Source organism: Cryptomeria japonica, chromosome 2 (assembly GCF_030272615.1).
Source record: "Cryptomeria japonica chromosome 2, Sugi_1.0, whole genome shotgun sequence".
NCBI lineage: Eukaryota > Viridiplantae > Streptophyta > Pinopsida > Cupressales > Cupressaceae > Cryptomeria > Cryptomeria japonica.
The window spans coordinates 620,463,139-620,485,304 of NC_081406.1; the positions used below are offsets into that span (position 1 = coordinate 620,463,139).

General features: G+C 39.3%; 1 protein-coding gene across 2 annotated transcripts in view; it reads right to left on the reverse strand.

The window, feature by feature from the left end:
• Nucleotides 1-238: 238 nt before the first annotated feature.
• Nucleotides 239-22,166, reverse strand: part of LOC131078686 (bifunctional TENA2 protein) — a 38,422-nt gene continuing 16,494 nt past the window's right edge. Inside the window, exons 2-3 of one of the 2 annotated variants that reach the window (XM_058016445.2) lie at nucleotides 1,075-1,286; nucleotides 239-887 (exon numbers count right to left, since the gene is read on the reverse strand). In XM_058016445.2, coding sequence (XP_057872428.2) covers nucleotides 566-887; nucleotides 1,075-1,286 — 534 coding nt within the window. In that variant the 3' untranslated portion in view covers nucleotides 239-565. Of the gene's footprint in view, nucleotides 888-1,074; nucleotides 1,351-22,166 lie in introns of both variants that reach the window. The other variant, XM_058016446.2, reaches the window with a different exon arrangement.

Below are 22,166 nucleotides of genomic sequence, written 5' to 3' on the forward strand. Positions count from 1 at the left end.
TTGGTAGTTTGGATTCAAGGTTAGCCTTATGTGCTCGCCAAAATTAAAGGATAAATACAATTTGGTTTAATTAAAAATACTTAGGAAATCTAGTCCGTATGTAAATTATGATAAAATGAGTGTAGTTCCTAAATTTGCTCAAGTAGTTTGTGAATTTAATATATAACACCCAAAACAAGTTTGAGGGATCGGCTGATGCAAAGCTTAAAACCTCAGGAAAATCAAGATGAAGTGAAAATTAATTAAGAGGTCTCTGGTAATTAATTAAAATAATCCTTTGTTCCTCTCTTTAAGTCCATTCATGGTTTGCTTGAGCTTTATTTTACTGACCGGAAGCTCCTTGTGGCAATTTGGGCATATTTTATACACTATTCATGCCCAAGCCATTCAATCAATTCATTCTTCCATAATCCAGTGTGGATCATAGATGATTATTTATGATACATGTGCATAAAAGAAACTAATGTCTCTAGAGCCTGGTCCTAAATAAGAAGTTGCAACAGAACATAACTCCAATATCACACCAAAAGAAAATGAAAAACTGCAGATACAACAGAACAACTTTTCACTTCATGTCATACCCATAGCTCATATTCCAGAACTCAATTTCATTCCTTAAAACATGTGTGAAGGTTTCCTCTGCTTTGTGTTGTACATCTTGAGGAGCACTATTTAAAGCTTTATCTGCAATTTTCTGGAGAGACATGCAGTACTGCTTGAACCCTTGATTGCCCCATCGTTGACAGGCTTCAAGAAGCAATGGTGAAGTCTTAGCATCAGATTCGAGACAAGTTGCAAAACTGTCGCAATATACCACTTCAATGGTCCAGAATGCCACAATTATAACAGCATACTCAACATCCGGTTGCATAAGACTTTCAAGGAACCTGTTAGTGTGTTAGAAGAGAAATAACAACAATTACTTATGAGAAATTAAGCAATTTAGGTCATCATTGATGAAAATGAAGAAACAAGCATAGCTGCTCTTATGCAAATCTAAAATAAAGGACAACAGAGGGAAATTACATACGGTAAAAGAATATGGTATATGCTACAAAACAAATCAAAACGCACCTGCAATAGTCTTGGTTTGACTTTTGAGGATTGCAATTTATAAGATCAACTTCCCAATTCGATGCTTCCTTTTTAAACCATGAAATTTCCTGTTCTAAAGCAGCCAGGCCACCAAGTATGATATCTATATCTGCAGTGGAGTTTTTTGGTGTCTTCAGGAGCACGCTTGCCAGAAAGCGTACAAATTCCCTTACGAATATATAATCTTGGCTCTGCAATGAGTTATATGCCAAAAGCTTGAAAAAGATCCAGAGCTTGACAAAAGTGTGAGCTATCCTATAATAGCAATAAGAGAAACACAATAGAACCACGGAAATGCAAAGAAGTCTGTTAGATATATCTTCCATGGAATTTGCTCATAGATGCCTGACAACTAGAAAACACTGAAACAGTAGAAAATACATTTAAAAATAAATAAATAAATAAAGAATCCACAGATGTAATTCTCAGTGAACTGTAGTAGGAAGTGAACGGACTACTGAGGAGGGCTGCACGATGGTTATTGTCTGTGTCGAGGGCTCGGGCTAGGGCTCCCGTGCCCTAGCTCCTTTCTTTCTGAAGATTTTCATTCATGCGTGGCTGCTTCGGAGGTGCTGGTTTGGTCTGCACGTGGTGGCATGTGGGGGCAGCAATTCCTTCTCTGCGTTTTGTTTTGGCTGGTGGTTTGAGGGGTGTTCTTTGGTTTTTTGTGGTGGGTTTTGGAGCTGTGTGTGGGGTCGGGGTTTGCTGCGACTCGTTGGTGGTGGGTGTTTGGGGGTTGGGTGTGATTCGATTTTCCTTCTTGGGTATAGAGGAGCAGCTTTTGTCTTCTAGCTTGGTGGTGGCTGAGGCTGTGCCGCCTAATGAATCTTCTTCAGGTGTGCATGCTAGATCGACAGACTTTTTTATGTGGGGGAGGGCTCTAAACTGAAAAAAGTGAATGGTTGTTTGCCGCGGAGTCAGGATCGCCCGATTCTGGTCATTCCTCCTAAAACAGTTTCGAAGGATGTTGCTTATTGGAGCAAAATGCTTTGATCTATAAATTTCTTGGGATCCGTATTTCTTTGTCTGCCTTGGAAGTGTGGATTCGTCGTTCTTGGTAGGTTGAAGGGGATATGGAGATTATGTTGGCTGCGAACAGCTATTTCTTGGTTGTTTTTTCTTGCATGTCTGATCGGAATCGAGTTTTTGAGGGAGGACCCTTTTTTATAATCATGTGGGTTTGTTTATTAAACCCTGGCATGCGGGTTTTAATTCGGCTGAAGAATTGCCTTCAAGGATTCTTGTCTGGGCTCGCTTGCCATGGCTTCCTTTGGAGTTTTGGAGGGAGGATATTTAGCAACAGATTGGTGCTCTGCTTGGAAAGCCAGCTGCGATAGCTCAACAAACCCTTGAGAAGAAGGTAATTTCTTTTGCTTGTATCTATGTTGAGATTGATTTGAATCATCCGTTGCCAGATTCTTTGGAAATTTGTTTAGGCTCTTCATCATGGGTTCAACAATTAAATTATGAATCTCTTCCTTTCTGACGCCAGATTTGCCATGAGTATGGACACCTTCAGCGTCAGTGTCCTAGGGTTAATAAAGCAGTTGGTGGCTCTCCTTCTTCCTTGTCTCTGAAGGGGGATACTGGGGACAAAGGAAAGGCTCCTATGAAAAATGGTGGCCCTGATAAGGATGGTTTTATGCCTACTAAGCCCCGTGCTAAGGGAAGAGGGCATAAGAGGTCTTATAGGGATACCCAGAATGATGAGGGCTTCAACAAATTTGAGGTGCTGGACACTTTAGCCCTAGAGGAAGGGATTCCAATGGTTGTTTCTTCTGAGGCTACTGGTATGAATATGGATGTTGTGCAGGAGCAAAGGAATGTTATTATTGGTTCAGTTGACGTGCAGCAGCAGGAGGTGTCCCCTAATGGTCTTGATTAAGGAAGTCTAGGTGTCTCTACTGATTTGCAGGATGATATTGTCTTGGCAGATCTGGCTAAGGAGGTGTTAGCTTCTAGTAAGGGAAGAGGGTCTTCTCAAGCTTTGGGTTTGCAGCAAAGACCCCTTAAGAAGGTTTCTTTTGATAATTCTTCAAAAGCTGGTCGCAAAAAGGACCAAGGGAAGATTAAGTTAGCTGGGGAGTTGTTGGTGGAATCTGGATCTGTCAAGCCCATTCATTGCATTTCATTCTCCAAATATTTTTTGTGTTCAAGAAACTAAGCTTTAAGTCGACTCCATGCATTAGTTTACTTCTAGAATCTGGCGATTTGGTCACTATCAATGCATTGGTTCTATGGGTTCTTCTGGGTATCTAGCTATCTTTTGGGACCCGAGAAAGATTGTTCCACTCTGGTGGATCTCGTGTCACTTTGTTCTTTCGATGGTTGCTTCTAGCTTGGAATCTAGAGAGATTATTTTGATCACTAATGTCTATGCCCCAATTGCTTTCCCTGGCAAAGTTTTGCTATGGTCTCATATTCGGTATGTTAAATCATGTGCTCCTTTCCTCCCATGGGTTTTAGGTGGTGATTTCAATTTTGTGTTAAGTTTGGAAGAGAAAAGGGGAGGGTTAGCTCGATTGGGTCCTTCTTCTGATCTTTTTCATGAGAATGTGGACTCCTTAAATTTAATCGATATTAAGCCATCAAATGGGATCTTCACCTGGAATAATCGACGATGTGGGGATGAAGCTATATTTGAACAATTGGACAAGTTTTTGGTTTCTTGTTTTTGGGTTGGTGGTAGCTTGAGTACTTCTAAAATTCTTAATTGGAGGGGCTCTAATCATTGGCCGATGAAATTTTCTTTCGCCTCTGTTTCAGTTCCTAAAAATCCTCCTTTCAAGTTCCAACTTATGTGGCTTTGTGATTCTTCCCTTCATGACTTAATCACTCAATGGTGGAGAGATGGTGGCCCTCCCTATGGTACTGCTATGTATTCATTTGTTAAGAAATTGCAGTTTGTCAAATTTCAGCTTAAAAGATGGAATAAGTTGTGCTTTCGTAACCTTCATGCTAGGAAGAGGAATGCTCAAGCTCGTCTAGATGTAGTCACTTGTCAGATTTGGGATCATGGTTTATCAGACGATTTGGGTAGGGCAGAGTCTCAAGCTGTGAGGGAGTTAGAGGAGTGGGTGCTCCGTGAAGAGATTTTTTGGAAGCAAAAGGCTTCGATTGATTGGCTTCAGGAAGGGAACATAAATACTGCCTTTTTTCATAAATTGGTGTTAGCTCGTCAGAATGGGGGTTATATCTCCTCTTTGGTGAATTTTGAAGGCGTCCAGCTGACTTCTCTTCAAGCTTTGTCTTGTGAAGCTACTCAGTATTATTTTGCTCTCTTTTCAGAAGACTCACCTGCAACTAAGGTTGAGGAGAATATGGTTCTTGCTTGTATCCCCTCTGTAGTCACCAATTTGATGAATGAATCCCTTATGCATCCAGTATCTTTGTCTAAGTTGGAGGAGGTGGTTCTTGGTTTGCATAAGGGTAAAGGCCCTGGTCCAGATGGATTTCCTGTTGAATTTTTTCACGAATTTTGGAATATTGTTAATTTGGATTTGTTGGAGGTGGTCCGAGAATCTTATGGTAGCAAACAAATGCTTCGGGCCTTGAACTCAACTTTCCTTGTTCTTATTCCCAAAAAGGAAGGTGCTAACCATCTAAATTTTTTTAAGCCCATTGCTTTGTGTAATGTGGTCTACAAAATTATTACTAAATTAATTGCAAAGAGGCTCAAAGTGTGGCTCCCGAATTTGATCTCAAATGAGCAAGGAGGTTTTGTAGCTGGCAGACAAGTTTTAGATGGGGTGGTGATTGCTACTGAAGCCATTCACTCTATGGAGGTGTCTAGAGATAAATCTATGTTCATCAAGCTGGATATGGCCAAAGCGTATGATAGAGTTAAGTGGCGCTTCTTGGAAAAACTTCTCATTGCTTTTGGTTTTAGTCAGGAGTGGGTCAATTGGACGATGAGTTGTGTTATTTCTTCTTCCTTCTTTGTTATTATCAAAGGTGAGTCGTCTGCGTTATTTGGTGCTTTCAGGGGTCTTCGTCAAGGGGATCCTCTTTCCCTCTATTTGTTTATTCTTATGGCGGAAGGTTTGGACAGATTTATTAAGGCTCGAGTTTCTCAAGGCTTGATTCAAGGTTGGAGTTGGGGTCATGTAATGTCCCCTTCTCCGCAGTGATTAGTTATGTTGGCCATTAGCCTAGTTCGGAGGCCCGTAGGCTAGTCGGGGGCAGAAATTAGGGTTTCCTATTTTTCTAGGAGGATTCTTTGGTGTTTTCAGGGGCTATATGTGGGAGTTTGACAGTTTGGATTTTGGATTCCTTCTAGGTTTTCAGAGAGCTTTAGGATGTTTCGACATGCATCTGCATCAGGTGACTTTATCCAGACTTACTATTTTTAGTAAGTACGACGATTGCTCAGAATGTGGTTAAAATCACTTTGGAAACACTTACTATTTTTAGCAGTATGCTATTTTTAGTAAGTACTATTTTTAGCAATTCTATTTTTAGCAGAATGTCAACAAGCTTGTTCAGATGGCTATTTCCAACAGGTCAGTTTGAGCAGTTGGTCTTCCCTCATTTTTTGGTGCTATTCTTGGCAAGGGTTCCTCAGCTCAGTTCACTGACTATTTCTGGCAAGGCAATTCTCTCAGCTTGTTTCCCCATATCCTTGGAGCTTGTTTTGGCAGGTTCAGTATTTGATGAAAAATGGTGTTCTAAATTAAATTATAACTTAAGGCAAAGGTTGGACGATTTATTTAAAAAGGGTTGCTTAAGTTATATTGATATATAAGTCATTTCCTTAATTATATATTGGGTGATTTATTGTTGAGGAAAAATACTTTATAAAGTGAAATATTAATACGGCAAGATTTCACTTATGGAGAAATCAGTTAATTTTATAATATATTTCACTTATCTACCTTAGATGCCACATTATGATTTTATTGTCATTTTTATAAAGAATATTTGCTCCTATGAGAAGGTCGATTTGGAGAATGGAGAAATGAAATGTAATTTCAAAATAATGTGAAGTGAATGTGCATTTGGATTTGGCGTTCATTTGGAGGGATTGTGAATTTGAATTTGAGCCCTCAAAATCTATAAATGAGAGTGTCGGGCTTCTCATCTGGTATCAAATGAATTTGCATCGTTATGCTGCCGAATTGGAGATTGAAAATCTAAGCTTCGAAGTGTGGCTTCCTAGCTAAGTCTCAGTTTTGTACTTGCAAGATAGTACCTAGTTGTGTCCATGTATTCCCGGTGTTGTTGGTGAGTGAGTTGCAGATTGTGGAGTGTTTTATTTGGGATTGGAGTGTTTTTTGGTTCCTGGTCATAGGACTGCTGAAAGTGTATTTGCTCACACCTCTTGACCAGGGGATTCCATCATTCTGTGTACCGGCTCATCCTTCCTTCCTACCACTGGCGATGCATATTGTAAGTTTTTAGCATCTAATTTTGAGTGTGGATTTTTATATTGCAAATCGAACTTCCCAAGTTAGGCGTTGGGTTTTGTGAATGCATTGGGAAGGGTGCAAAATAAATATGGGTGTTTCGATGGCTTTCCTTGGGTTTGTTTTCATTGTAGTAGGTATAGCAATTATTTAGAACAGATTTTGGGTGAATTGGGCGAGTAATGAGAGAGTTATGAGCGTTTTAGTGAATCCATAGGCTGCTGGTTTTGCAATTCCAGCCTGCAGATTTTGATGTTAGCAAAAATTTCATGTTCTTATTTGAATATTCAGCATTACTCTCTTCTCACATTATCTTGATTATTGCAAGGTTAAATAGTAGTACTACTAACCAATTCTGGTTTGTAACTCTCACCCCGCTGAAAAGTGGAAGAGGCTGGCTTGCCGCCGATTTTCAAGTAAATTGTAATTCAGTCCTCCCACTACATAAGTGGTCGAGTGATGTCTAAGTGTAATGGTCCTCCCGCTACATAAGCGGTTGAGTTGAGATTGTTTTGTAATTTCAGTCTCTTGGCTGGTTCACCGCCAAGTTTCTTACATTCCCGTTGGATAAGCGGAAGGGGCTGGCTTGCCGCCCAAGCATTGTATTGTTTCCCGTTATTAGAAGCTAACGATCCCCTCAACACCGTATGCTCTCACCTTCCCACATTGGGCACTTGGTGATCAGAAAGTGGGAGGGTTGCATTTTCCAGCAAGTTTTCAGTTTATGCTTTCTAACCTTAACGGGTTATCTGTTTGTGGATGATTATTATTGGCCTAAAAAAAAAAAAAAATAACTAGGATATTACAGGTCATGGGCTGCCCACACTTTCTCATCTTCAGTTTGTGGATAATACTGATCTTTTGGGGGTTGCTCGTCTTCGGGAAGCCGAATCTTTCAAACGGACTTTAGATATTTATTTCGCTGCTTCAAGTCCAAAAGTCAAAAAGCATAAATCTTCTATCTACTTTTTTAATACTCCTGAGGCTATTCAAAGAAGGATTGCCAATATTTTGAGGTTTCAAATTGGCTCTTTACCCTTCCTCGACTTGAGAATCCCTTCTTCTATTGGGAGGCTTCCTAGACTATTCTGGTAGGATTTGTTGGATAAGCTGCGTCGGAAAGTTGATCATTGGACTCATAGATGGCTATCTTCTGCTACTAGGGTCACTCTTCTTCAATTAGTGATTCAAGCTCTTCCTATCTATAGGTGCTTTGTCCTGTCTAACCCTGTCTGTTTTCTTAAGGAATTTGAAGCTCTCTCTCGTCAATTCCTTTGGAGTGATAATTTGCGTACTTGTAAATGGAGCTTAGTTAAGTGGGATTTTGTGTGTAAGCCGAAGGAGGGGGGTCTTGGTCTTCATTTTGCTATCTTGACTGGGCAAGCTCTTTTGCTACCAAATTATATTGGCATTGGTGTACCTATCAAAATCAACTTTGGGCTCGCATTCTCACACATAAGTATCTTAAAGGCGTTAATATTCTAGATGTTCCTCGGTATTGTTTGGAAGGAAGGGATCTTTGATCTGGCATACTCTGAAAAATTGGGGCTCAGCTAGTTAAGAGAGGTTTATTCTGGATATGTAATAAGGGCTCTGAAGCTCTCTTTTGGTTGGATTCTTGGGATGGAAATCCTCCTATCCTTTCTATGTATCCACACCTCTAGCCTCTTTGCGATGTTTTTTTCTATTGTGGATTGGGATAAGGTAGAGCATTATAAGACCGTTTGGAATTTAGGGTTGGCTAATGGCTATGTATGGAAGGACCCCCGTGAATAGCCATCTGGTGGATCTGAGGATGCTCGTAAGGAGTTGGCCTAGATTCTTGCTTTGCGAGAGTGTAATTCCTTGGTGGGGCATGTGTTCTGGCCTGAGGCAAAGATTCTTCTAGTAAGTACTTCGTTGTTGTTGGTTACTTGGAACTTATTCAACAGATTTTCGGAGGGGAGGAAGTTCCATGGTGGAAACATGTGTGGAGTAAATTTTCTTGGCCTAAATGTAACTTTTTTATGTGGTTGGTTGTCCAAAATCGTTGTCTGACTTGGGATAATTTGTGCAAATGGGGTTTCCAAGGTCCCTCCATGTGTGCTATTTGTTGCAATAATGAGGAATATGTTTCTCACCTCTTCTTTCAATGCTCCTTTGCCAAGGCAATTTGGCATTTCTAGTGGGGACTTTGGAACCAAACCTGCTGCCATGTTTTCTCTTTAGCTAAATTCTAGGCATGTTGGGGTAAGCCTCTTGTTAAGACTTCTTTTCTCTAGGTTGCTTGGGCTATTGGACCCTCATTCATTATTTGGCATATTTGGCTGGAAAGGAATCGTCGGATTTTTCATGATGCTAGGATGACTATTCAGCATTTGTGGTGGAGAATCATTCATTTTGTTCGTGAGACTATTATGGCAAAGGGTGATTTTGATGGGAATGTGGATCCAAGGGATGTTGATACATGTAATCGATTCAATTTTCCTCTTCAGGGAGGTGCTTCTTCTCTTCGAAGCAGCATGCTAGGTGGATAATGAGAAATAGATGTTGTCACCCTCTGTGGAGGATTAACATGGAGTGTCGCTGGTCCTCTCCCCCTCGGGAGTTTTCAAACTTAACACTGATGGCTCATCTCGAGGAAATCCTGGCCATGCTAGTATTGGTGGAGTTGGTTGTGATAGTTCTGGAGATATCCAATTTATTTTATCAATTTATAAGGGTTTTCATACTGATAGTCCTAAAAATGACTGCACAAGAATTTTTCATATTTGAGTCAAAATATTGGTCATTCTAGATTTTATTTTGCCTTCTATCAAAGTTCAAGGTCTAGGGTTTAGGGTTTGTGAATTTCCAATTAAGTCTTGTGAAAGAAAAACCCTAACCTTGTTATTTTTCGTCATTACCTTTTTCCACTTAAGCCAAGGGTCGATTACTGTCGATGGGGCCATTGTTTTTCCTAAGCATTAAGTTGTTTTCGGTCGGGCCCCTTATATTTTTCCCAAGTCTAAATTCTAAGTATTTTGGCTAGTGGATAAAGGAAGAATAGATCTGACGGTCTGTGCTTCCCCATGGTCGAAGGTGCAAGGAAGATAAAGACTGTGGCATCATGAGATGATGCCATGTGTCCTCGACGGAGAAGGGTAACCCAGTGGTTTGATTGTTCAAAATCCTCATATTACCGGTTCTCAAGAGGTAAAGACCGGTTTACTAATGGCCCCATTGATTTGCACGTGTTCCAAATGGACGTTGATGTTATAATCTAGGCGAAAAGGTGCTCGATTTTTAATTTGTAAAGGATGGCGGGCATTGTGGTCGCACGGTAAAGTGCGAACATATCTGATGGCCCTCGTAACCCCGGGAAAGAAGATGCAAGGAGTTTATATACCGCGACATCACAAGATGATGCCACGTGTCCCGGGCTGACCAAGAAGACCCACGATGGAGCCGTTGACAGCGTTGGGCTAGAAGATGATATGGCACTGCTATGTCACATGTTTAATGGATCCACAAGCCCCGATGGAAGGTCAATTGCCACATTGACCATTAGTGATCGTTTGATTTTTTAGGTTGTGCAGGGTTTACAGCTGAGTTTCAAATTGATTTTTAAAAGGGTCATTAAAGGTATTGGTTGTCGCCCACACGGGAAAGATAGAATGAACAGAATACAGGCTTGTCGACTTGGAACAGATAGCGACAAGTTGAAATTTTTGAATGCCGACTCATCCCTGAGGGACCTTGTGGAAGGTTTTTGTTGGGTCAAGGATTGATTAGACAAGCAAGGACGATGTCTCAGAGGCATGAAAGGATTGGAATAACCTCTGAGTTGGATATGAAGGATCACGAGTTCCTCAATGAAATCAGAGATTGCTTGTTGATAGGGATTCTAAAGCGGAAACTGTACACTCAAGGAGGAATAAGATCAGAACAAAATCGTTTGCGCAAGATGAGCCTATGCAGGAGGCAGTGGATTGATGGCCTAGAGGTGACAGTGACCTAGGTTTGTAGGCATGATTGCTGGAATCCATAGTTGTCCGGATGAGTAGAAAATATCAGGATGATGATTCTTCACATGAATGAGCACCGCCATTTTTTAATTGAATTTAGATTATAAATCTAGTAGGATGGTGATTAATGGATAGAAAAAGATACAAACTTCTTCATTTTCTGAGAGCAGTAAAGAAGATGGTGTTTGAACAGGATTATGCATGGAGTCGTTGCATATTTTTTGACACTGGATGGATGTTTTTTCTCTGGTATGAGGTTGCTCATTGTCAGAGGGGTTGTTAAAGTTTGGAGGATTGTCAGAGGGGGCGTGAAAGCCTTTTCTTATCAGAAAAAGCCACCCATGACATATTCGTTGTTCTTACTCTGCCAATAGTTGGCAAAGTGTTCGAGGAAGGAGCCCGCAGGGAACTGAAAGAAGGATTTGTTCGAGTAAGGAGTGGTAGCCAGTCGTCTCTGCAACGACATGGAAGTTGCAATGCCTTCTCAACATATTATGTTTTCCCTTAAGCTCCTCTTTCCACTCCCTCTGATCCGGGGCATAAAGGTTGGAGATCTTCCTCTAGTTTGGGGGCGATTTTATTAGAATATTTACTTATATTTTAGTCACCTATATTTAGTTCCTTGTTTAATGGTCATTTAGCTTTTTAGTTAATTAGCTTTTAAGCTTTATTTAGCGTTTAGCTTTTTCTTTATAGTTAATTAGCTTTTAAGCTTTATTTAGCGTTTAGCTTTTTAGTAGCTCACTTTAAACGACTTGTTCTTAATTTAGAACGTCGTCTTGTAATCTCTATATATAAGCTTGTATATTGTTGAATAGATTATCCGATTATTGAATCGTTCATTCAATTTATTTTTCATGGTATCAGAGCATGGAAATTAAAAATTTCGAAAATTTTTATTATTAAATTTTTTCGAAGTTTTTTTTTTTTTGAAGAGATTTTTTTAAAACTGTTTTTTTTTTTAAAAGCAGATTTTTTTCTCTTCCTGGGCAGTTTTTTTTTGCAGGTGACAAATTTCCTAGGGTTTCTGCAATTTTCGACTAGGGTTTTGACCCTTCTGTTCAAGTCGAAATTTTATTTTGGTTGCAGATTATTGGTGGGTTTTTCAAGAGCTCAACTGGGTCATTGTCAGATTTTTCTGGGTGCATTGTTTTCCATGCCTCGATTTTTGAGCCGTTGGATTTGCATTCTGTTTTCAGATTCTTGGTGGGTTTTTCGAGAGCTTTTCTGGGTTGGTCTCAAATTTTTGTGGGTGCCTCGTTTTCCAAACCTCGAAATTTGTGCCTTGGAATTCGTGCCAGAATTCTCCTATAGGGTTTCAGTTTTTTTTCAGCAGCTGCTTCTATTCTGATTTTTTTTTTTTTAAATCAGATTCTTCTGTCTCTTGCTTTCACTCAGTTGACCTTAATCAGCCTCGATTTCCGTGATAGCATCATTAACCAACATCATGTTGGAGAGCAGTCAGATGTTCGATGGGCAGAACTATAATACCTAGAAGCAGCGGATGCTCTCAATTTTTGAGTATCGTTGTCTTGATTAGATTGTTTTGGGCAAGGAATCTCGTCCTACAACAGGAGGTGATGATCAAGACAAACATGATGTGAAGAATCGAGACGCTGTCATGCTTATCAAGTTATCCGTCACAGATGATCAACTCCCTCAGGTGCCTTCAGGTAAAACAGCTAAAGAGATCTTGGATCTCTTAAAGGATCTTCATGAAACGTCTGAAAAGAGCCGAGCTTTCTTCTTGAAGAATATGCTGTTTTCTATCATGATGGATGACAAGACATCTATCCAAGCACATCTTACAAAGATCAAGGAGATCCGTGACCAGTTGGAAGCTATTGGTCGTACCATGGTGGAAGAGGATATGGTAGTGATCACACTGAAAAGTCTTCCCCTCTCTTACGAGCATTTCATTGACACACTCAATATCTCTTCTACTAGTGTTGATTTGAAGTTTCCCGATCTTTGCACCAAGCTTCTACAACAAGATAGATGGAAGCAACAGTTTGGTAGTAACAGTGTCAATGCGGAACAAGCTTTTACTGCCAAGGAAAAGGGCAAAGGTGATTACTCATAGCAGAAAGGGCAGCACAACTCTAAGGAGGGGTTCATGCAGAGATTCACATGTCACTATTGTGGTAGATCTGGGCATATCCAGAAATTCTACAGAAAGAGGTTGGATGATCAAAAGTCCAACCAGGGAGGGTCTCAGGAGCAGGTACAAGCTCATGTTGCAGAGCATTCTGAAGAGAAGGAGTCAGCCTTCTATGCTTTTTGATTTTCTCATTGGATGGGTTTTCTAATTTTTCTCCACAAAAAAAAATCATGGGAGGGTTTTGCTTGATTTTTCCTCAAAAATCAGGGAGTGTTGTTTTACCACGTGATGTCTGCTATTTTTCCGAGTGAGGTTTGTTGTTTTACCACATGATGTCTGCTATTTTGCCGCGTGAGGTTTGCTGTTTTACCACGTGATGTCTAGTATTTTACCACGTGATGTTGTCTGGTGTTTTCCTGCATGATGTCTGATGTTTTACCGCGTGATGTTTGGTGTCTTACCACGTGGTGTTTTGGGTCTTGCCATGCGAAGTTTCAGGGTTTTGTTCGATTTTTTCCACAAAAATCGTTTTAAGGGTTTTTACCATTTTTTTCCACAAAAATGATGATTTGTATCTTCAGTTTTGGAAGGTTTGCCGATTTTTTCCTCAAAATCATGGTTTCAGGTTTCAATTTGGTTACCCAACATCAGGTTGGATGGATTCTGGTATTCTTGGTCATTAACACTTTTCAAATCCAGGGAGGGTCTCCACCGCAGCAAAGTGTTCTTTTCATTTGTGATCAAAAGACCTGCAGTGTCTTCTGTAGGGTAGTTAGTAGATAGAATGACCATTAAGGGAGGGTATTAGAATATTTAATTATATTTTAGTCACCTATATTTAGTTCCTTGTTTAATGGTCATTTAGCTTTTTAGTTAATTAGCTTTTAAGCTTTATTTAGCGTTTAGCTTTTTCTTTTTAGTTAATTAGCTTTTAAGCCTTATTTAGCGTTTAGCTTTTTAGCAGTTCACTTTAAACGACTTGTTCTTAATTTAGAATGTTGTCTTGTAATCTCTATATATACGCTTGTATATTGTTGAATAGATTATCCGATTATTGAATCATTCATTCAATTTATTTTTCAGATTTTACTTCTTGCCAAGATCTGGTTTCCTTTCTGAGAAGGGAAACGCTATGTAAAATAGAATGGGCATCTCAAAGTCCATCCGAAGGTGTCAGGGTGATAACGGCATGGCTCAAGCATTTTTGTTTCTACCAATAATCAATTGAAGATTTTGATTCCACTTCATCCCGGGTACCAGCATATGGATAAGGAATATTTTGTAACAGAATTGCGTATGGCCTCCTTGGCTTAATTTTCTGGTGACATGTGTCCTTGGGCCTAAAGCTTGGTGCTCCCTTGCTTTCTATAAAAGGGAAATCAAGGCCATAAGAAGGGGTTCCAAAATCTCTGAAGAGGGTCTCTTTAGGTAGGTCTGGTCTACAGGATTAGGTTCCAGTTTTGGGAAGTCATGAGTAGATAGCAAGAATTGTAATGTCATTTGGGGCAAGATAGTTACTAGTTTCAGTTTTCAAGTGGGTTATTCGGTAAATGAAATGTACTCTGTTATCTGCTAGAAGATGGCTTTTGAAATTAATACAGATACAGTTTTCAAATCCTTACTCTCCTATGTGTGACTTTATTTTCTTTTGAGTTAATGGAATCAAGGGTTTCATTTTCTTATTGCATTGTTATGATGTATGTAGTTTTCCATTCTATGCTTTAATCCAAGGGGTTAATTAAAATGCTTGAATGAAATGACAAAGAGATAATGCTTGTACTAGGATTTGATAAGTAGTTCGGGTAAGAAATAGCAAATAGAACGGTATTGTAAGGCATTATCATTTAAGATCAAATCAGCTGTTAGATAAGTTTCTATCAAGTTTCAGTAATATTTCAGAGACTCTGTAGCCCAATGGATAAGGCACTGGTATTTGCTAACAGATGTCGTTAGGTTATCAATTTCTTGTCTATTTTATTTGTGATTTGTCATAAATCTTTTAAAATCAAGACATATTTCTAGGTTTTATTTATGTTTGAGTTGTCCCACCCATCTCATGGTCTAGTTAGGTTGAGAATCACTGAAGGATTTGCCATCCTTGAGCATTTTCCCTTTCTGTCGAGCCTTTACATGAGATTATCTACTTTGTTTTAGTGAGTATTTGAGTGTGGTGCAGAGATCAAGAAGTTCACTAAAGGGATTACCCTCTCGGGTCTTGCAAAGCCCAAAGTGTAGAAGGATTTGCATATCCTTGTCGCAATTGGTCCAAGTCTGAGGGATATTGACAGTTGGAAGTGGCTTTCCATAGATATTTTGAGGAATCGACTTGGTTTCTGCCTTGTAGCAATGTAAACCCATTTTCGAGAACCAACACATACCAATAATTTAATGGAGGCTCTTGCCATTTTGTATGCGGTGGAGCGTAGTTGTGCTCTTAGCTGGAAACGGATTATTTGTGAATCTAATTCTCAAGTGGTGATGACTTTGCTGAATGAGCGATGGTTAGACGAGGTTAGTTGGCACTTGGCTATGGTGTTTAGGCATATTCTTTGGTTGTCCAATTCCATGGAATCTACTACTTTTAATCACATTCCTAGGGAATGGAATGGAGTTGCTGATTGTCTAGCCAAGTGGGCTTTTGATCATGGGCAAGGCTGGAATATTGTGGATAAGGGGCAATTATCTCCGGATATGTCTCATTTGTTGGACCATTTAGTGGATATTGATAGAGTTCTGTAATTTTTTCTTTGTTGGGCGTTTGGCCCTTCTTGCCTTGTATCTCTTTCTTTGATCTAATAAATTTTTACCCCTCTTTTAGTCAAAAAAATAAATAAAGATTCCACAACTGGAGGAAAACAATTCTATGATCAAAGGATGCAATGGGAAAAAGGAAGGAATATAGATATCCATTCTCTACCATAGGCTTTTCATAAGGTCTTCTTAACCCTTGGTTCAGCATATCAGTTTTAACTTCATTTTAAATCAATTAGCATTTCTACCTCCTGGACACTAATAAACACATCTCATTTGTCATCTCTGATCATTGTTAGCATTTGTCTCTACAGAGGAACAATGGCAATGTGGCAGAAAATATAATTGCAACTAACAACTGTAACTAGATAGTAATCCCTTCAAAATTTAATCCCCCAGGTTCCACACACAGATCTGAGAAGAATGGAATAGTAACAAATGTGAGCATGGAAAGCAATCGTGCAAGATATCACCTATTCAACTGTCTAACATTGAATCAAGCATTTGTTTCTGAGCATTGTGCATCATATGTAAATGCAATGCAATAAATTGCACCGTTAAAAAATACGTCAAGCAAAATTAAAGCAAACTTCACAGTTCACAATAATAGATCTCTCAAAAGCCTTTCATAAGCATTCTGGATTTGGCATAAGATAGTTTTCAAAGGAGATGTCTGAAGAACTAACTCTTCTTGAAGTAAATATTCTTGATATTAAATTGTTATGTGCGCAATATTATCTTGCACTTAGTGTTGGTGTTTCACATTAGTCTAGATGTGGCTTTTACTAATCTTTTTTACTTTTCTATCTTGTTCACACCTACCATATTGAGTATACTTAGGCATTTGCACTTTCCCAATTTGGTGGAGATGTACTTCACATGTGACCACATCTCCTATTTTCCCATATCGGTTGTGCATTTCCATCTTTTAGTGGTGTATCCTATATATACCCACCTCCAACTCTCATTTGAGTAATCTTGAATCTCTGGTATATGCACAATGCACCTAAAATATTATTTTGTCATATTGATCTTCTAAGGTTTCTACGATTAGCTGTTAGGCATTATAAATCCTGGGTTGGGTACTTATTTAGTTACATTATTGTATGTTATCAAAGTGAGGTTTTGCCTAGCGTTGTTCATTCTTAGAAAATTTAGGATTGCAAATGTGTGCTTTCTTGAAACAGTGTATGCTTTGCTCTTGCATCCTTGGACGATCTAGTGAATCAAAACAGTTGAGAGAGAGAGAGAGAGAGAGAGAGAGAGAGATCAAACTCACAAGATGGGGTGGGGGTGAGGGAGAGAGGGGTTCTTTTTGGGGGATTGCCAAAAAAAAATCACAAGCAGTTTTTAAAGATTGGTATAGCATACTGTTACCTATAAATTTTAAAACTTTTGGTAAGTTGTAAAACTTTAATGACTCCTCTCCTTTTCCCCCTTTGTCGCGGCTTTTCTGAGTTTCTTAACCTCTGTCGCAGGGTTCTTAACTTTTAGAACTATCCGACCACCCGACTTGCTTAGGGAAATCTGCACGGAGTCGGACTTGTGGTTGCCTTTGAAAAAGTTCGATGGTTGTAAACTTGCTCGATCTTTCGATCCTCCGATATCTTTTAAGTTGTGTAAAGGCTAGGCCTTTCTGAAATTTTAAAGGTTACCTCCGATTTCAAAACAAGGACATTCTTGATGATGTAATTTCAGGCTTGTTCAGTACCCTATTGAAATGGCAGCACAAGCGATGGTAAAGATAGGTCATGCTTAGGTGCCGCCGAAAATTAAATAAACATATCAAGTTGATAAGAATAATTGCTTCCTGCGCTACTCCTTCCGCGTTCAGCTGCCACGTCATGCACTGCTTCAGGGAACAAATCAAGGGAAGATTTACAAAGTACCATCATTAATGGTATTTAAGCAATTAAGGACACGAAAAAGGTGGTGGCATGCGTTACTACATTTGATGCTGCCATTTTTGCAAAAAACATTAAAGATAGCTAAAAAGAGGAAATTGTCATGACTCGCCCATTTGATGCTGCCATTTTTGCAAAAAACATTAAAGATAGCTAAAAAGTGGAAATTGTCATGACTCGCCCATATCATAATGGTTTTGCCTCATGACGGTGAGTTGCCATTTCACAACCCAGATTTGGCCAGAGAAAGAGCAAGAGGATATAGTTTGACAGTTACGGTCTTTTGCATGGAAAGCACGAACAGATTTCAGTGAATATAGGAAGGTTGTCGCTATATTAGGAAAGATTGCAGAGCAAGCTGAAAATCACGAACAACGCTTGCAGGACGAGCTCGCAGCAGGAAGGAATTTGGATAATCGCGTTCAACAAGATGGTGCTTAAAGCTAAGAAAGACCCTCTGGTGCAGCCGGATGTTGAAGAATTGCACGAAGATATCATCATGGACTTGACTTACTTTTTCCGAGCTACTGTACTTGATGAAGAATAATTTACAGACCTCCTTCTGACATTGATTGAAGAAGAGGAAATAGCAGAAGAGATTGACAAACAGATTGCAGAACGGCACTCGACACCCGATGCTGGAGCCTGAGTCCGGTGGCTTTATAGCCTTGTGGTTTTGTGATGTGATTTGGATTTTGTTGCTTAGTGGATCTTTTTCTGTTTTGAAAACGGTTATGTTCAAGACCGTTAGCTTTAAAGAAACCGCTTCTTGAAACGGGAAGGCTTGGGATAATAGTTATAAATAAGTTAATTAGTAGTTTTAGGGGATCTTAAGAGCAAAACTTCTTTAAGTATATTTTTGTTTTACTGTCTTGAATATAGAAAAACTGCTATTGGTTTTTAGATATTCGTAATTTTTGAATTATGATGTGTGGATGCTTTTTGTTCTTTTGAATGGTATCAATGGGTGGATTTGTATTTGAGATGGTGGATGATTTAAATTTTTTGTTACTGCAAGAATATTATCTATGAATGATATTTTGTGGTGATCTGGTTGATTCAAAATCTGAAAAATCTAAATAGTGTTTTATATTTTATGCATGCCTTTACAAAGCTTTCTGGTTAAAAGCTCTTTCCTTATTTGCTTTTGGGTCAAAAGCATTCTGGTTAATTCTTCATTCATTGAATATTATTTGAAGGTAGCTGCCACCTTGTAAAATAAGCAGAGAATCAGTCAATAAATAGTCTGTTTAGACTAGTTCAACTGTGGTTAAATTTGTCACCTTTGTGGGCGTGAAAATATAGAGTTAGGTGATAAATCTATTAACCAACAGATACAAGAGTTCATTATTGCATCAAAAGCATCCAAAAAAGTTGATTTCCCCTTTTGTTACATCCAAATCAAAAATTGGAGGTCAAATCTACAAGAGCTTTCATATGGGAGGTATCTGTATTTTTCTACAGCTAGCTGATTTTTTAGACCATTTTGGGTCAAGTCTGACCCAACCATTGCATATAGAATGCCCATAAACCCTAGAAACAATTATCACTTCATTAAAATTCAATCACTTGGCCCAAGGCCCTAAGGAAAATTTCTGCCCTCCTCGGTCATACAAAATATTCCTCCTACATAGTTGGATCAGCATAATCTCTACATGTGTGGCATCATATATATATTATTTGTTGCAAGGTATGGATTTGAGAAACTTGTACCATTATGCAACATTAAAGATTGATGTCTGAAAAATTGGGGTGCCATATAGGCATTGCCCCCCTTAACACTCTATGCCCCCCTCTCTATTTGTGCAAGCACCCTAAAATTCTCAAGGACTCTTGCATGTACAAGGCTACCGGACCTTAATACACACAAATCCCTTCTTATATGTAAGACACAAGGCCATTTCAAAAGGCAATGTCTATTCAATATGCGCATGTCATCCTTTGTGAACCCCTATGTGTGTAGGCTATGTGGCCCTTCCCACAACAAAAACCCTTCTGAACAACATTCCAAGTTTGGCAGGAAATCTGCTAATTCAGCACTTCCCTCCAAATCTAACTACTCTTTTGGTAACCCCACCAAATTTAACAATAGGCCTCTTCCTCTGCATTTAGCAAGTTCAACTAAACTTGGTACTATTCAACTAAATTTAGCTATGATGTCAGAATGACATCAATTGAGTTTTCCTCCCCCTTCAAGACCCTCATAGTTGGAGGATTTTGTTTGCACTTACCCTTTAGGAGCTCCATTATTAGCCATGCAAACTCCTTTTTTGGTACTTTTTTTATTTGAGCTATTTTTCTATGTACTCTACGATGGTTGAAATGAATTTTGATGAGAAGTTTTCTAGAATTTATAGTTTTACATAGGTGATATTTCACAGTTCTCATTTTGGCACTTTCTAAGTCTCCAGTCGAGCTCATACAAGCTCCTTTTAAGGCATTGTTTTTTTGAAAGTTTGTTATTGTTCACATGCTTCAAAATGATGTTGATTAATTCTGATTTTGATCCAAAATTGTAATTTCAATATTTTAGCCTTGTTTTGACATCTATTAAGCATTGAGATCAAGTCCACTTTCCATTTTTTGCAAGTGACCATTGTACATGCATAATATATAAAGTGCCAAAATCATTTTTTACTAGTGGAGTATCTGATTTTGCTTGCACGGGACAATTTTAAGTGCTCATTGTCTCTCTGTTTTTTTTGATCAATCACAACCAAAGTGGTATTTGCTTTTGACTAGAGCTATGAACCAGTGAGACCACATTTTTGAGGGGCCTCATCCTCATGTTTGTTCGGCAATAACACGCTTATATCTCCTTGTGTCGTCCTGCCTTCCACGCCCAAGCATCACCTTATCTCTTCATTACCTGTGTGTGGGACACATGGGCCTCGAGTAGACTCGAACCAAAGACCTCCCATGTAGGAGGCTCGCAGCTAACCACTGCGTTGTGGGGTCATCCCCAGTGCTCATTGTCTCTTTTTGCTTCAATCATTTGGTTCGTGATTGTTGCCCTCATGACTGAAAGTAAGATTATGTTGGCATTAGATTGTCATTGATGTCAACAATTGAGAAGATGCAAAGACATCCACTAGACAAAAATGCAACAATATGAATGCCCCAGATGAAGATCAGGTTTGGTTGAGAAGTGTTGGTTCAGATTTGGCACTAATGCATGGAAGCTTGTTCATGTCAATTACACAGTGTGTTTGTCACCACTCATTGCATGCCAGAGTTTCTTGATGAGAGATTTCATTTCAGCAAGATGCCTTGATTTCTTTGGAGATCAATCGAGTATTGTTGATTAAAGCTTCAGAAAAATGTTGTGGAAAACCCGATGTGTTTATCACTACAGGCACAGACAGAAAACAGAGTGTGGTCACTGTTTCATAGGTCAACATGTTTGCATTGACCAAGGTGGTTGGCTAAAAGATGTGTAGATATCACGTTGTGCTTATCACCATAGGCTTTCCCGCTATCCCACGACAAGATGGACGTGGAAAAATAACCCTACAGGATAACAAAAAGTGAAGCAATTGAAGTTTCCCACTATCCCACGACAAGATGGACGTGGAAAAATAACCCTGTGGGATAACAAAAATGAAGCAAATGAAGTTCCCTGCTATCCCGCAGCAAAAGGGTTGATACGAAATGACCACGTGGGGTAACTAGAAGCGAACAAGTATGAAGCACCCCACTATCCCGCAGAGTGGAAGATTGGAGTGAAATGACCTTATGGGATAATCAGTCAAAAAAAGTGTTTACCGCATAAGATCAATGGCGTGTTTTGCACAATGCACCGCTATCCCACAATAGGAAAGACCAGACAAAAAAGGCTTGTGGGGTAATAATCATAACATGGAAACAAGTGGTTCCGCTAGCTTGCAGTCCTGAAGGGTGATGAAAATGAACTCGCGGGATAAGTAAAATGGGAGAAGGCGCACAGTACTACCATCCCGCAAGTATGGTTTGCGATGTTGAAAACACGATGGGTATATCACCAGGTGCCGACACATAATTGGCTTACTTGGATGTTTGACCACACTTTGACCCGATGATGATGATGACATGGAGAACGTGGCATGCACAAAACAAAGTAGATACTGCTGTCAAGGAACCGTTGGGGCCCATTTGATAAAATCTGATCACCATGGAAGCTACATCTAAGGAAGGAGACTGCATTTTATGTAGAATCTGTAGAAGATTGAGTGTGAGGCTCGAGAAGATCAGATGATCTTCAACAGACAAGATATCACTGCAGTGTGCAAGTGAAGATTACTAAAGTTAGTAATATGTACTCAGAGTTCGATCTAAGGAAGGAAGAAGATACCATTAATGATGGCAGAAAATCAATCTTTTGAAAAGTTTTTTTTTGAGACTCCAGAAGATCTCTTGTGAATTATCTTTTGGAGGGAAAAACCCTAAGAGGTAAAGGGGGTATTTATTAAATGGAGTTGTTTTGACAAATATGTAGTTGACAATGTGAGAAGTTGTCGGCATATAGAGAGAGAGGTGAAGAAGCTCTGTAAAAACAGAGAACACGGAACTATAAAAACTAGGCGCTAAGAAGCAGCTACAACATACAGTGGTGAGCAGGAGAACTTGAGTGTGTTGTTGCAGACGTAAGAGAAGTAAAAAAACAGAGTGTAGGAAATACAGTGTATTTCACACTATGTGGAGCAAAGTAAGAAACAAGCAAAGAAGCAGAGATCTAATCAGAACAGAGATCAGAGCTAGTAAAAAGACAAGATAGAGTGCAGAGAGCTATTGCAAAGAGAAGAGTTAGTGAAAAAACAAGATAGAGTGTAGAGAGTGATTGCAGAGATCAGAGTGCAGAAAACAAATCCTGTAAGCGAAAAAGAGCAGATTCAATTTCAGGTGTGGAAAACACAACGGTTACAGAACATCATCTGTAACAAGGTAC